The sequence below is a fragment of the Triturus cristatus genome, chromosome 1_2, assembly GCF_964204655.1.
Source record: "Triturus cristatus chromosome 1_2, aTriCri1.1, whole genome shotgun sequence".
Lineage (NCBI taxonomy): Eukaryota > Metazoa > Chordata > Amphibia > Caudata > Salamandridae > Triturus > Triturus cristatus.
In genome coordinates, this window is record NC_140580.1 from 557,063,912 (window position 1) to 557,080,856 (window position 16,945).

Consider the following 16,945-nt stretch of genomic DNA (forward strand, 5'->3'; position numbering starts at 1 on the left):
TTATAAGCGGAAAAGCAGAAGGCGACGGGAAAGGGGCATGAATATCTGGACTCCTCTTACACTTTGGCGAGATTTACAAATTTGATTTATTACCAATGTTGTAATATGCTTATGTTATCTCTCCTAGCTGTATTCTCTCCCTTTCTTCCCTTTTTTTATTTATCTATTTATTTATTTATTTATTTATTTATTTTGGTTTATCTTATTTACTTTTGTCTTTGGAACATTTCCTGTAAGATTTCCTATAATAGTTATGTAAATATGATAAACATAAAAATGTATGATGTAAAAGTACAAAATGTCTACCTGTCGGGGGGGGGAATAAAAATATGTTAAAACCAATAAAAATATTTAAAAAAAATAAATAAAACATCCGTAAAACATATTTCAAAAATTCATACAATTTATAACAAACAGATTTATTCAGTGGGGATTTTAAAAAGGCGATCAGATCGACGGAGGACAAAAGGTTATATCTAAAAACAATGGCTTTTATAAAACGGTTTCTAATGTCTACTACCTCCTTATTGGGGCATATATGTAAACATGTATTAGATCCTAGGCTCTGTTATTGCATTTGTTGCAAACCCCTCTATCTTCATCTTGGTCACTCCAACTTCTTGTGTAAGCTTTTAAAGGTACTATACCTAATTGAAGCATGATGATACATCTATGGATACTATGTTCTAAAGTAAATCTCACGTACTGTTGGGGGGTCTTATACTCTAATGTAAGGCAGAGAGATTTATAATGGGATAGTTGAAGGCAGTGTGCCTTATCAAGCTCATAGCTTAATCGGGGAGTCATGTTTTTCAAAAAGAGTTTCAAGTGTGCTAGAAACCAGGATTGGAGGATGCTTTCAGTGCATTGAAAGTATTCTAAAGTGGTCTTAAGATTTATTTTCGAAGTGTCTTGGTTTTTTCCTGATTTGAAAGTTTCATGTTTCAATAAGGCCCTAAGAGAGACTTCTTCAGCATGCAAGAGTTTAAAAGCACATCTGATTATGTTGGCTAGAGCTATTGGGAATGTAAGTTCTAGGCGAAGGATCTGTACCAGAATGGCCTCGCTCAACAGCGTTATTGTACGTAATAATTTGCCTTCACTTATATTCAGTACATTCCATCTGGCTATGGTAATATACTCTATGGCATAGGTTATGGTTGGAGGAATTTATGCCCTATATATTTCTAAAGGAGCATAAAAGTGCTGCTTGACAGAAGAGGAATAGAATTTCCTTAGGGCATTTAAAAGTGCTACTGCTTTTTGATTAATCTTTTGTAAGGGGGAATGTACATCAAGAGTTTGTGAAAAGACTCGCCCAAGATAGGTGTAGGTTTTTGCCACCTCTATTTTTGTGCCATCTAATTTCCATTTATAATGGGTATGGTGTTGCCTTCCCCTAAATGGGACATCCTTAGTCTTGGAGATTGTCACCTTTAGGTAGTTCTCTTCTGAATATTTAGTAAGTGCATCTGTGTTTCGCTATAAACCCAACGGGGTAAGATCAACGGGTACCACGTCGTCAGCGCATATTAACACATGTATATTTACTGACGCTACTTTGGGAGGGAAATTGTTTACTTTTATAAAAATCTCTGGTAAATCGCTTATATAAATCGAAAACAGGATGGGAGCTAATAGACAACCCTGCTATACGCCATTCGGGGTGGAGATTGTATGAATCAGGCCTTTACCACCCCCATCAGAACTTTGCACCATGTTAAAGTGTAAAGGGCCACTATCGGCCTCGAAAGTGAATACGGCATCCCCATTTTCTTTAGTTTCCTCCAAAGAGTTGGTCTGTCGACCCTGTCGAAGGCTGTGGAAAAGTCGACAAAAAGACTATACACTACTTTTGATTTTGCTAATACATACTTATAAATGATTAACTGTAGAATACCTATATTATTGATCACAGAGTGATTGGGCCGCAATACCGCTCGATGCATCGGGATTATACCCCTGAAGGTAGCCCAGTGCCTTGGATGGTTCTACAGTTTCTGTTGTTCTAGGTAAGGACGTTTCTAGGCAGAAGCTGTTCCTAATTACTGCTTCGGAGAGACAGAGGACAGCCAGATGCAGTGACCTCGCACACTTCATTGTGCATGTTTTAAATTATCCTGCTTGGAACCAGCCCTATTGCTACCGGTTGTGAGAGCCATCCCCTTGCACAAAGGCTGAGTCTGAGGAACAATCAAAAAATGATACTTGAAAGAGAACCATCCTAAACCAGATCACACATTGTAGACAGAAGACCCACAATCTCTGTCTGGAAAATGTGTTAAAAAAAATAAGGTTCAAACCACCCCATTTTGTTTCAGTTCTGACTACTTCATGACCAAGGAAAGGACTGCTCTGCAGAGTACTCGAAGGGCTGGTCTCTGCATGACAGCTAATTTCCCAGAAGAAAGTGGGCATCTTCTTATGTCTGTACACCTTTACAACTAGCTGGAGAAGCTGAAAGTCTGTATAGTATGCAGTAGCCTGCCTGCCTGCTTAGAGTAGAAGGATAATGCCTAGTCCTGCAGGAGGAGAGACTATCCAGAAGGAGAAGTCATCTGTGTTTTCTGTCATCAGGGGCACCCAGTTGTTGTTGACTGTCCTTCGAAACTAAGCCAGATCCAACCTCTGTCATATGGGATTACTCAGTCACCCATTGTGGTCCTCACAGTGCACTGCATATATAAAAATCAAGCTAAAAAGTCATTATGTGCTGCATGGTGCCCCTGTGGTGCCCGAATGCATGGTGCTGCTGCTACTCGTCCCACAGTAAATCCTGTGAAGGGGGAGCTGATGTCACTGCCAATGCAGGAACCGATCCAGGCCTGGAGACCGCAAGTGCACGTAGATGCACAACTCCCGTGTGAACCTAGTATAGAGGCCATCAATGCACAACAGGCACTATTGGATCTCAGCCAGAAGGTTATCTCTTCAAGTCCTTTTCTTCATTCTCCCTCACCCTGGCTCCAGTACAGGGACATCTCAAGGAATTTGGGGGCCCGGGGCCAAACATATATTGGAGGCCTCTGTTCGGAACATCTTTGAATTTAGGATCCAATTTCAGCTCTTTCATGCCCTCTTTGGCCAAGTCACTGACAGTGCACATGCACACTGGTCCAAATTCTAAATATGTTTACATCTAATATTCGGAAATAGTGACCTGTGCTTTGAATATTGTAACACATCAGCAGCGCACCAATATTACTGAAAATATTCTCTGTGACCCCTCCCATTTCTCATGTGTCAGGTCCTGCTTTGATCTAAAAGAAACTTTTTTATGCATGTTGCATGAAACATAAACACAAAACCTCTGCAAAATGCATAAAATAGACTCACACATCACCCACATAAAGAAAATTAAACAAAAATTGTATTTGTAGTAACCTGTTGAAGAATTATTCAAGGTCATCAGGGCAAGACTCTGCAGAACAAAGCTGACTCTATCATGGTGCCCCTGAAAAGTTGGGGCCCTGGGCCAGAGCTCCGTTTGCCATTGCCTTAAAACGTCCCTGCCCCTGTCCCAATTGAAACTACCACTGCGGTCAAGTATCAGTGAAGAGGCCGCTGAGATTGTCAGCCCAAGGAGCACTCACCCATGCCAGCTGATCACGACATTAAGAGCAGGAAACAGGGCTTTACATGAGAGACTAAAGCAGATGCAAGGGCCCAGTTCTGCAGCTGAAAATGTGACTTGCATGAAATTATCCCTTTAATTTAGGTATGAACTGAATGAACTCAACTGTGAACTGTTCTTGGTCAGTGAAGGCCTAGCGAACAGCACCTGTGTCGGATCTGTTATTAGACTAGATTCAAAGAACTATAGGCACTGTACCAGCTCCCACAACAGGGAAAGGGTGCCATAGCAGATGGGCCTCTATACTAGACATCCTAATTACAATCGGATTCTTGCATATGAGCTCTACATTGAATTGTGTGGTATTGCATTTACCTGTGATAATGAATCAGTTTCTTTTTACTAAGATAATCACTGGGATGGACACAGGGCCGGACTGGCCGTAGTGGGCACCGGGAAATCCCCCGGTGCGCCGCACGGGTGGGGGCCGGTTTTGGGATCCTGGGGGCTGTTTTTGTTACAGTGCCGATTTTGCAGCATAGCTGCAAAATCGGCCCTGTAACAAAATCACCCGAAAACCGGCCCTGACAAAGAGCTCGGTGGCACCCCCAAGCCCGGGGGTGCCGGCCGAGCACTTTGCCAGGGCCGGTTTTGGTTCCCAGTCCGGCCCTAGATGGACACCAAATATGTTGGGTCTATTGATTGACTGTTGAATTTTGAGTTCTTCCACCCCTCACTAACTCACTAAACTAACTCACTAACACCCTGAGAAGCCTTTGACTGCTCAACCTTGCTACCCTGAGAGTCAAGCTCAGAAATCTACTCAACCTATTTTGCAGAGCCATAGTAGGACAGACCCCAAGTCACTTGTGACAAACGACCCGAACCACAACAGTTGGGGACCAGTTGCCTCTGTCTACCCTATAGTCCCCTGAAATGGTTTGGTATAAAGGCATTGAAAATCTTATGGTAAGTGATCAACATGGATTGAGTGATGCTTAAAGAAACAGGAAAGGAAGAAAGGCAGTAAGGGAGAAGGGCAGGAGAGGTGGTTGAGGAGGGAGAATAGAAATGAGAAAGTTAGACTAAGAGCAGAGTAAGAAAGGAAGAAAGAAATAAAGAATGAACAAACAAACAAATAAAGGAAAGATGGAAGAGAAAAAGGAAGGGGGTTAAAAATGGGGAGACATAATGGAAGAAAAAGGTGAAGAAGGGGAAAGAGCGAGGGAAAGCAGACAAAGTGAAAGAAGGAGGAACGAAATTAAATAAAATATTGGATGTGCAAGGAAGGAAGGAAGACAGGAAGAAGATAACGATTTAAGGAAAAATGTAAGGAATCAAGGAAGGAGATGTGCAAGGAAGGGGTGAGGCAAAGGGATAAAGAAAGCAAGATAAAAACGAGGGGAAGGAAGCAAACGGAGGAAGAAAAGAGGGGGCAACACATGAAGGATGAAAGGGTCGAATTACTTAAGGAAGTAAAGTCAGGGATGAAAGAAGAAGGGAAGGGAGTGAAAGAAGGCCCGAGGAAAGGATACAGAAAGGGAGAGAGGAAATTATGCAAGGAAGAGTGAAGGAAGGAAAGGGGGCATGACAGGAATGTAGAAGGAAAATGGGAATTAATGGAATGAAGGAAGGAGAATGGAAGGAATGACATAAGGAACAGGAGGAAGGAAGGAATGGAGTTGGGAAGGAAAGGAAGTTGGACACATTAAATGAGAAAGAAATGAGTGGGAGGGAGGGTAACGTTTGCCTTCTGTAGTAGGCTCAGTGCGTTACATCCAGATATGGCTGCAATGAGTCAGTTTTATGAGTGTCTGAGTGTCCTTCACAAACAACTCAAGTAAAGCAAAAGAGGGAGTTTGTGGAGCGGTGACACACTCGGAGAAAGGACCTTGGCATGTTCCAGCATGAATGCAGCATTTCTATTGCGTCTTTGATTGACAGCATCGACAAGAGCTGTCCCCTTTCATCAGCTTTTAAATAAACGGGGTTTTTGCATCTGCTCTTTTGTCCCTGCCCCGGAGGGCGCTTTTGCAGAAGGCTGCAGCGCCGAGCGCGAGCGCGCAAGGAGAGTGCTTATAAAAGCGCCTCCCTCCCTCCGCAGCCGATAACGAGCACTGGTGAGTTGGAGCCACCGGCTGCACTCCTGCCTCCACGTGCCTCACAGCAGGACTACAACAGCAGCAGAGGAGACACGGGCTCCTCCAGGGGAGTAAATCACTGCCTGCCGGCGCGGGAAGGCGAGCCTCTCCTGACTGAGCTCGAGGCATGGCGTTCATCCCACAGGCGGCCTGGGTTAGGATCAAGACCATGAAAGTGCTGCTGCCTCTCGGCGCTAGGCGGAAGGGCAAACGTAAGTAGCGCCTACAAACCTGTCGCGTGGTTTCACGGAGGACCGAATCTGTGGTGTAAACTTGGACTGCGTTTATGCTAACTGTTCATTCCCTGAACGCCGTTCCCGTGCGTCCACCCCGCTTTCCAGCTTTGGCTGTACGCCAATTCTATACGAAAGTTCTATAGATTAAAAAAAATCTGGTCCACTCTGCCTCGTGCTTTGTCTCCACTTTTAGCAAGTAGAACGTATTTCACGTTAACGTGAATGTGTTTTTTTGTCCCTTATGGGTGTTTCTTCTGTCATTGGGCAAAGCCGCACTGGTCAGTTCATTCACATGTTTTTGTGGGATAGCTCCAGTTCTGAGAAAAGTATTTTCTGAGGTCAAATGCAGTTTTTTTGTGTGGCCTTCAACAACTTTTACACAACTACCTTTAAATGGCCAGATGCATGGCTTAAGTGAGGTATGTCTCCAAAGTTTGGAACCCACCCAGGCCGCCTTCGTTGCACAGTATTTGCCTACAGTGAGGGGACAGCTTCTCTCAAATGCCAGTGAAAGGCAACAAAAGCAGTGACGTGAACATGTCACCACTCAAATACGAGTGGGGAAAGTGCATTGTGTGTCTGTGTTGTGTTTAATTACATTAGTCTCTCATACTGACATTGCATGAGGTGCAAACCCGGAATGCTGAGTTGACTTCAGAAGAGAACATGTTCAAAACCTCGCATCACAGAAATAGTGAAAGACCCACCATCATCTTAACCTGTGTTCCCCTCCCGCAAACCGATCAATACTGTACGGAGACGCCACAAATTGCCTCCGTCATCAGGAATGCATCCTTTCCTTTCATCATCAATGCCACAGACCTCCAGTGTATTTTATACATTTTTGATTTTTTAGTTTGTTTTTGTAAAAAGCTAATGCAAATTAGATTTTTCAGACATCAGTTGTCCCATGTCATCAGATAATCCAGTTTTGTCTTTTTGTTATGTTCTGGTACCTAAACTTTCGTCTGAGACAAGTGAATACTTCTGTATTCAACAATCACTGCTAGAGCAGTTTCATCTTAAACGTGGTGGCAAGCAGTGTTTACAAATCCCCTGTTAACTAGCAGTTGAAGGTACTGGGCATAATGGAATGCTATGCGATTTTCAGTGTATTATTGTTCACCAGTTTTTTATTCAAATACATTTGTTTGAAAAATTGGCATGAAACCCTCTGGTTGATATTCTTTTAACTATGTGGTGGAGTATCTTGTTTGTGTTTGAATCTGGATCTACAGACATTTTGGCCAGATTAAGAAATCTTTTGCTAGGACAAGCATTGGCATAGCCAATAGGTCTCGCCTTTGGGACCCTAAGTGTTTAGCTATGCAACAGTTGATGAGACCTATTGGCTATGCCAATGCTTGTTATTTAATTGAAAGCAGTTTTTAAAAACAGATGGGCCTTGCGCGCCGCTCCGTAAACATTATAAATAAAGGACAACAAAGCTGCCCTAAAAGCATGGTGGAGAACGAGCGCACACTGCAGTTGTACCCCGTCCCTCCTCGCAAAGTTATTCAGTGCTCTGTTACGTATACTTTGTAAAAGTAAACAGAAGCCAGGAGCACGTGATAACTAAAGGACACCAAATTTGGCATAAAAGCATGGCATCAAAGGAGCGCACACTTTAGTTGTAACACCGTCCCTCCTCGGAAAGTTGATACACAGGAGTAGGCAGTGTTCAACAGTGTAGCTTAATATAATGCCACAGCACGTAATAACATGTAAGGCCCCTGAACGTGCTTACATACTGGCTCTAGTAGAAGTTTTCTGTTGAATTGAAAGTACTTTTTAACAACAGATGGGCCTTGTGCGCCCATAAAAGTTGCCCTAAAAGCCTGGTGGTGAAGGAGCACACACTGCAATCGTAACCCCGTCCCTCCTGTTCAGTTGTTCAGTGCTCGTTTAAGTGCGTGTAAAGATTGTGACACCGGCTTTATGTAAGCCTCCTGTAAACAATAACATTACATCCTAGTTTAAAGCTAATTTCAACAATTTTAATCGTAACCCTGTCCCTGTTCGCAAACTTGTCAAGAGCTCTGTTATATATACATTGTAAGAGTAAACAGAAGCCAGGAAAGCGAGGACGGTTAAGTGCGTGAAAACATAGTGACAACAGCTTTATATGAGCCTCCTGTACACAATAACATGACATCCAAATTCAAACCTAATTCCAACACTTTTGCTTAGTAATCCCAGATTGCGCTAAAATAAATGCATACATACAGAGGAGAAGAGGGTGCAGCAGCACTATGAAAACATCGAACTCCAGGACCCAGACACTACACTTAATTACAACCAAGGCATGCTCTGTTACATATACATTGTAAGAGTAAACGGAAGTCAGGAATGCGAGGCCGGTTAAGTGCGTGTAAACATTGTGACAACGGCTTTATGTAATTCTCCTGTACATGATAACATTACATCCAAGTTTAAAGCTAATTCCAACAAAAGCATGGCGGCAAAGGAACGCGCACTGCAGTCGTAACACCGTTCCCCCTCACAAAGTTAATACGCAGGAGTAGGCATTGTTCAACAGTAGCTTAATATAATGCCACAGCACGTGATAACATGTAAGACCCCTGAACGCGAGGACATTACGGCCCTGGTAGAAGTTTCCTGTTGAACTTAAAGCATTTTTTTAATAACAGAGGTGCCCAGAGCGCCCATAAAAGTGCACACTGCAGATGTAACCCCGTTCCTCCTCGCAAAGTTGGGGTCTGTATGTGTGCGTGCATGTGCGTGTGTGCGTGCGTGCATGCATGTGTGTGTGTGTGTGTGTGTGTGTGTGTGTGTGTGTGTGTGTGTGTAGATAATATTTTACATGTACATTAGCATCAGTTATCATATTTAAAAATCCTGAGCCCGAGATCTTACCAGCCTTGAACCTTACAACTGTTATTTCTGTTTTTTGTTTCTTGGCTCTTACGTAGTGCTTTGAATTTGATCTCCTAAATTAACATCAGTCTGATTGAAGGTCTGCACATAGGAAATACGCCAGGAGGAGCATGCGTGAGCTGTAACAGGAGAAGGGAACTTGCGCGCACTAACCTCAAGGATGGTGTGTTGTAATTAACATGATTATGTGACATGCAATCCCTAAACAGATAGAAATCTGACGCAACGTAACAAGCTACAGGCAATTGCTCTGCTCCTTTACACAATACCTTACTATTTTCCTTGCAAACCTACTCGGAGGTTTTTGAATAGATAACTTGCTACGGAGGGAACTAGTGTCCATAGATAACAAGACAAGCCCGGCGGAGCGTGGCGCGCGCGCTTGGCGGGGGCGGGGGAGCGCATTCCAGGCGGGGGAGCGGACCCTTTGAAGTAGGATGCCAAACGGATTGCATGGCGGCACGATGCACGTGATTGTGCGCGTGCTCGCCATGCAATCCGCTTTTGGGAGCACTTTTGAGAGCCCCTTTACTAGAGTCTCGCTGAGCGATCGCTTACGCGAGAGCCAGCGAGACCTAAAAAATCATTCAGCACAGAGGATTCTCTAAAGTCCAAAGTTTTGTGTTAGGGCTGGGAACGTAGAACTTTCCAGGGAGGGTCACCTTGTGAGGAAGCTTGGGGGATGTGTGTCACTGGGAAAATAGTTATCACCTGCAAAATTGTTACTTTGTGAGTATTCATATGCTTTGCCAAGGCTTTTTTTTAACCCTTTTTGCACAAATTGGTTCTCGAAATGTACAGAGCGGGTGGGAAAATTCATGAATTATGTCCGTTTTATCGTGGGAGTGCGGTGGAAGTGATTTCTATAACAAGAAAAATATTTTCAATTTGTAGTAATGAAATAAATGGAAAAAACCCTTCATGATCGAGGCACTATTCATGGAGAGGTTTGTGAATTCCCTCATAGTAAAAAATCTGCATAAACTGTAGCATGACTCTACAGTCATGCTACATATTTTTCTATTTTCAGAAAACTTTTCATGGATCAGTCCTAGAGAGCAAATTGAAGTCCCCTCTATAGCAACTAGGCTAAAGCAGTGATAAAAAGGACAGGTCCCAAATTCAGCTTTATTGTAATAACTCTGATCGTATTTATGGGAATTTATGGGTTTAAAAATACCCACCTAGAGCACGCCGCAACAACTCGATCTAAATGCAGGTGGATCATCCAGAAGGGGCCTTCTCCATAGATTGACTTAGTTGGCATCTAGTGAGCTCCTCTTGAGTTATTTGGGTTCTTACTCTATCTTCCGGAATAATGGTAATTGAACGGGCTGAGAAATTGATTTATACATTGATTTCATCAGCATAAGCCAATATTCATCAATGGGACAGATGAGACAATTACTAAGTAGGGAGGGCTGTATTCCCTATGGCTTTACTCAGACACTCATTCGCCCAGATTGCTGAATGTATCTTTAATATATGCATTTCCTTGGTAATATTCGGTGCAAAACCCAGGCACCACTTCCAAGGTCTGCGAACACTTTTTTGATGTAGTGCAGAGTGATAGTAAATTATACACCACTTGATCTGTCTTCTCCCACACCGAGATCAATGGCATAGATGGGCTCAGTTCCAAGGGAGAAGGCACTGGCACTACTCTGGCATTCCTTGCTCTCTCCTTTATGCCACAAACACGTGTTCTACTCCATTCTAAAATTGGTGGTGTTGTCTTTGTGGTTGAGTTCTACCATTTTTGTGCTGGACACAGCACACCCACTGTGTGTCTGGGTGCCTCTGCCAACCGCACTTCACCAGGTCTGTGCTCCAGGCTAGTGAAAAGAGGTTAACACTGTGCCAATTTATGTTGCCACTATAGTCCATTAATTAACGAGTGCTGTTACCGGATCACTGTGCATCAATGTTTTCCTGGGAAATAAGGGTATAGTAAAAGCTTCTGCCTGTGTGTGAGCAAAATGTGTCTCTCTGCAGCATGTTCTTGCTTTCCACTGAAGCTCCTGGTTCTTTTTAGTCCGCCAGGCCCTGCCCCCACTTCATCCTTCACCCGCCTCCTTGTTGCAACCTCTGGATTATATTCCACAGTCCTCTCTTTCCATCAGTAGTCATCTTAATTTACGAGTGAATGCCGCTGAGGGGTGGTGTTGTGTCCGCCAGTGTCTCGGGGGCGTGGAGTGTCAATGCATTGGCGCTGTCTAGCGCCGAGAGACGGGTTCATCGAGGCACATAGATAGAGAAGAACTGGTGAGGGCCACTGGAGAGCAGAGGAGCAGTAACAAGAATACAAAAGGAGTCCATTTTGCACGAGTTGTATATCAGAATATTGATAGCAAACATATCCACTGACAGAAATATTATGTTTAAATACCCCTAATATATCCTATTTGACTGAATGACCATCTCGTAAATGTATATATAGTTGGTGTCCTGACCACATCAAACAGGGACGTTGAGCGCCCCCGCCTCCACACTCACACCCACATTGCTTTAGCAGCTACAGCTGGGGTGGGGCTCTTTATGGGCCTGTTGTATCTGCAACTTCACAGATAAAAGCTCCTAATTAACGCCAAAAGGAAGAAAGAAAGATGGGTTGATAGAATAGGGAAAGAAGAATGGGCGAGTGGATGCATGAGTGGGTGAAAAGATGGATGGATGAAAGGATGAATGGTGAGTGAGTGAAAGGAAGTTGGATGAAAGGATAGATGGATGAATGAATGAAAGGGTGGGTGGGTAAAAAGATGGGTGAATGAGAGAGTGAACAGATTGATGGGCGAAAGGTTGGATAGGCGGGTAAAAGGATGGCTGGGAGAAAGAATGCATGGGTGGGTGAAAGGATGGATGAGTGGGCGAAAGGATGGGTGGGAGAGTGGGTAAGAGGATTAATGGGTGACAGAATGGGTAAATGGGTGGATGAGAGGATAGTAGAGTAAATGGAAATCTAAGAGGGAGAGAGGGAGGAAGGAAGGAAGGAAGGAAGGAAGGAAGGGAAGGGAAGGGGAAGAAAGGAAGGAAGGAAGGAAGGAAGGAAGGAAGGAAGGAAGGAAGGAAGGAAGGAAGGAAGGAAGGAAGGAAGGAAGGAAGGAAATCTAAGCAGATGGATGGCAGAGTAAATGGAAATCTGAGAGAAAGGATGGACGGTTGGGGAAAGGATGCAAAGTAAATGAAAAATCTGAGAGCAGGGGCATTGTGAACACCCTGTTTTAGCAGCTGCAATGGGGATTCTTTATGGGCCTCTTTTATCTGCAAGATGGGGATGAGCTGCTAGAAAAGGGAATGAAGAATGGATAAGTGGATGCATGAGCGAGTAAAAGGATAGATAGATGAATGGGTGAAAGGTTGGGTGGATGAAAGGATGAACGAATGAGTGGGTGAAAGTATGGTTGGGTAAAAGGATGGATGAATGGGTGGGGGAAAGGATGGGTGGGTGAAGGGATGGATGGATGAGTGGGTAAAAGGAGGTGTGGGTGAAAGAATGGAAGGGCGGGTGAAAAGATTGATGGGCTTAAGGATCGATGGGTGGATGAGAAGGCGAAAGAATGGTAGATGGATGGATGAAAGGGTGGCAGAGTAAATGGCAGCCTGAGAGGATGGATGATCAATGGATGGATGATGGATGGATCGATAAATGGAAATCTGAGAAGATGGATTGATGGACGGTGGCTGAAAGAATGGCAGAGTAAATGGAAATCTGTAAGGATGGCTGGGTGGGTGAAGGGATAGCTGAGTAGATGGATGGATGGATGGGTGAAAGGATAACAGTATACACGTAAATCTGAGAGGATGGATGGGTGTGTGAATGGATGGCAGAGTTAATGGAAATCTGAGCAGATAGATGACATAGTAAATGAAAATCTGAGAGGATGGATGGCAAAATGGAAATCTGAGAGGATGGATGGATGAATCGATGGGCAAAATGATGGATGAAGGCTTTATTGATGGATGGGTAAGTCAAATGATGGATGGATGGATATACGGATCCATAGATGATGGATGTGTGAATAGATGAATGGATGGCTGAAATAACCAATGGATAGATGGAATGGTGAAAGAGTGAATGATGGATAAAAGAATGAATGGTTGACAGAATGTAAAAGTAAAATGGGGAGTATCAGGAGTGGAGGGATGAGTAAAAGGATGAATAGGTAGTTGAGTGAAGATACCAGGGTGTTCACCTGGTTTGATTGCTTGGTGCCATTGGAGCTTCGTTTCAAAGTTGGGGATATTTTAATTTTCTGGCTCCTCGGTTGTCTCAGAGGATCAGGGTCGGACTGGCCGTAGCGGGCACCGGGCAATCCCCCGGTGTGCCGCACGGGTGGGGGCCGGTTTTGGGCCCCTGCGGGCCGTTTTTGTTACAGCGCCGTTTTTGCAACATAGCTGCAAAATCGGCCCTGTAACAAAATCGGCCGAAAACCAGCCCTGGCAAAGAGCTCGGCGACACCCCCAACCCCCTGGTGGGGTGGGGCGGCCGAGCACTTTGCCAGGTTCCCAGTCCGGCTCTGAAGAAGATGATTGGATGGGTGGTTTCAAGGATAGCAACGGAAATGGAAAACTTGAGAGGAGGGGGTTTTTGGGTGAAAAGATGACAAAGTAAATGGTAATCTGAGAGGATGGATGGATGAAGGGTTGAAAGGATGGCAGAGTATATGAAAATCTGAGAAGATGTATGGAGGGATAGGTGGATGGGTGGGTGGAAGGATGGAACGTGAATGGATGATAAGTAAATGGAAATCTGTGAGGATTGGTGGATGGATAGGAGGGTGAAAGGGTATCAGAGTAAATGGAAATTTGAGAGGATGGATGGTGGACAAAAGGATCAGCTGATGAATGAATGGCTTAATAAATGGCTAGGTAAGTCAAATGATGGATGGTTGGATGGACGCATGCATGGACAATGGATGTGTGAATGGATGGATATATAAAATGGGCCGAGAGATGGAATGGTGAAAAATTCGAGTGATGGAATGGTGAACGATTGAATTATAGATGAAAGAATAAAGGGATGGCAGAATGTAAAGGTGAAGTAGTGGCTATCAGAGGGTGAATTGAAGTGTGAAAGGATGAATGGATAGATGCTTGGATGGAATGGACAAGGAGGGTCTTCTAAGGAGTTTTAGGCTCACATGCTTCGCTTGCTTGCTGCCATCAGACCTTTGATTCAAAGTGGGAGGTATTTACATTTACTGGTTACTCACTTGCCATCAATTAAACGAGAGATTGTGCCTTGTCAACCCTCTTCAAAGTAACCTGATCACATGTCTATTTAATTCCAAACATAGCTTGTGTTTTACCTTCCTGCAATCTGTATATAGTTTGTGTCCTGAACCTACCACTACAAACATAACTAATACACTTCTGCATGAGAGAAGGTGCGTAGGAAACTGCAAATCCTGATCTTATGAAGAACAACTAATAAGTGATTGCACAGGTTACACTTGTGCCTGTGGTAAAGCTGTTGGGTCTGTCTATTTACCACAGATCCAAGTGTGGAGAGAATGTGGCCTAGCGGCTAGAGCGATCGACCTTGAAGCTGGGGAACCAGGTTCGAGTCTCGGCAGGAACGCTCAACATTCTGTGAATCTGGGGGAATCACTTAATCTCCCCCGCCTCCCAAAAATGAATGTGTCCGACTGCAACGTAACTGGTGCTCATGTATAGCGCTCTGATACCTTTGGGTCGAGTTCCTGCTATATTAAACCCTATAAAGAAAGTGTATGATGTGGCACTACAATAAATGTTCTCATTAGAGTACCACAGATGTAGTGAACAGTCACACACGTCATATGCCTGTGGATAATCACAAACATTTGCCATTCCTTTTCCGACACTCATTGTACAAGGAGGCATAAGTGGTGCAGTAACTGTGAGAAAGTGGACCAGTCAACCCCACCTGTCCGGAGTGGGGGTGCAGTGGCAATGCAGTAAAAGGATTTCATCACAAGTAGAAATATTGCAAATGTGAAGAAAATAAGGATGAACGTACAGCTGTGCAATTGTTGGCTTACCTATCCGTAAATCAAACACACAAAAGGTGATGGGAGGAATGCTTGCAATATGTCTAACCACAGTCAATGACTGGCCTTTACGGTGCTTTGTCCACCCCATCCTTTTGGTTTCAAAACTGGTCCTTTTACAGGGTTTTAATCAGACTTCTATATAAAAGACATATGAATGTCTTTGTTTGGCCTCCAAAACGTTCATATTTTACTAGATTACCATCGATGGTTAGTGTAGGAACACAGTTCTGGAAAGGGGGAGGGGGGTTGTACAGATGTGGAACAAAAAAAATGAATAAATATGCTGCTGCGTTGATATATCTGTCATTCTTCTGTGGGCAAAGGTGGTATGTAGGCATTTACGAAGCACAGGATTGTAATAGGCATGTTTTGCCATACGCTATTTATAAAGGTTCCTTATTTGTGCTCAACAGACGAGGACTTGGCACTTGCGACCCCGCCCCCCCCCCCCCCCCCCCCCGAACTCTCACTTTCCTATTTCATCATACTGAAAAAACTTGCCCTGTGTGGCCTTTTTAATTGTTTGTTAACTGGGCATTCCATGCCATCCTGTGCCTCGTCTCTCCTGTTTCCTCTCCCTACCCCTCCATGTCTGCTCCTCACTCTTTGTGTCTCATTTACAAGACAGACAGGCATTTATTGCGTGGTAAAAGCTCTTAAGAAATCAGATATTTGCCTCTAATTGTACAACAGGGAATTAAGGCAATTTGCTAAAGCTCATTAAAACTACCAGCAAATAACACCACATAAAATGCATTTTATTATGATTGGTATACTCTATAATTTACACCTCATTTCTTCCTTAGTTCTATCAAACCAATGGGCCAGATGTTTCATTATACTGGTCGCAAAAACTGGTCGCAACTTGTGACTTGTATTTTTACTATCAGCAGTGAATTTTGCGACCCAACCTATTAATAGGTCAGTTTGTAAAATTCGGGAATGGAGTGAGCTGTAATCTAACCTACCTAAAGAATATTCATTAGGTAGGTCTTAAATTGAGACTCCCTCTGCTTGGATATAATCGCAGGAATAATGGCCTGCAAAGGATAGCAGACCACCATGCCTGTGGCTGCATTTAAATAAATAAACTTTAATTAAGCACCCTGATTTTTTATAGGAAATGGGGCTACTGTTTGCATGAAAAAAAGTTTCCTTTTTTAAAAAGTTTCTCTGAGAGTTGGCAGTGATTTAGCCGGCACCAACAATACTGTGGTACAAGAATTTCAAGCACAGAATAGAGAGAGACAACATTTCAAAGGTGAGTGCTTATAGGAGAGTATACATTTATTATTGTTAACTCCCCATCTACATACCTTGAAAATATATATGTACCACAAATGTAAATATATGTAACGTTAAATATTGAAAATCTAGACTTACCTACCTGCCAATATTTTATTTTCAATGTTCTGCCCTCGATATTGTGTTCCATCAATATTGTGGTTTTGATACTCCGGGGCACACCTCCCTGTGGGACCAATTCCCCCAGAAACCTTTCCCACAATTTACAAACAGGAACAGGCCCCTCTCTTTTTCAAATGAGTTACCACCCAAATTGAGAGTTGGTAACTATTCAGTGGGTCTGTGACTGGAATTATGGTCACAAACCACTGACACATAGAGTACAGATTTGGTATTTGGAAGTCAAGTTCAAAACACACCCCTTCCAAATACCAAATTGGTATCCAGTCACAATAAATGGAGTAAAAAAATGTTGACTGATACATAGGAAAACTCTTTTTGTTGCCGCAAACTTTGATTCTGAGTGTTTGACTGTAGAAAAGGTTTAGTACACCTGGACCTGTATTTTGTTATTTTGCAAATGTAAAGCATATTGACTCCCTTAACGGTGCATTGTTTTGTCATTACAAAGAGGTAAAGATGGCACAGCGTGGTATGTCTCGCTGCCCACCACGTGGCTTGAGCTGCTGGTCACGTATCCAAACCCCGGGAAGGGCCATCTCAGCCTTTTATCATTCCGGGTGTGATATGTTGAGTACACTTAAATTGGTTAACAATAACACCTCCTAATTAAAATGCTTCAAAATAGCAAATCTG

General features: G+C 43.5%; 1 protein-coding gene across 1 annotated transcript in view; it reads left to right on the forward strand.

Moving 5' to 3' along the window:
• Nucleotides 1-5,631: 5,631 nt before the first annotated feature.
• The window catches only part of KCNIP2 (potassium voltage-gated channel interacting protein 2), a 95,449-nt gene continuing 84,135 nt past the window's right edge, over nt 5,632-16,945 (forward strand). Inside the window, exon 1 of the mRNA XM_085606451.1 lies at nt 5,632-5,927. Coding sequence (XP_085462577.1) covers nt 5,843-5,927 — 85 coding nt within the window. The 5' untranslated portion in view covers nt 5,632-5,842. The remainder of the gene's footprint in view (nt 5,928-16,945) is intronic.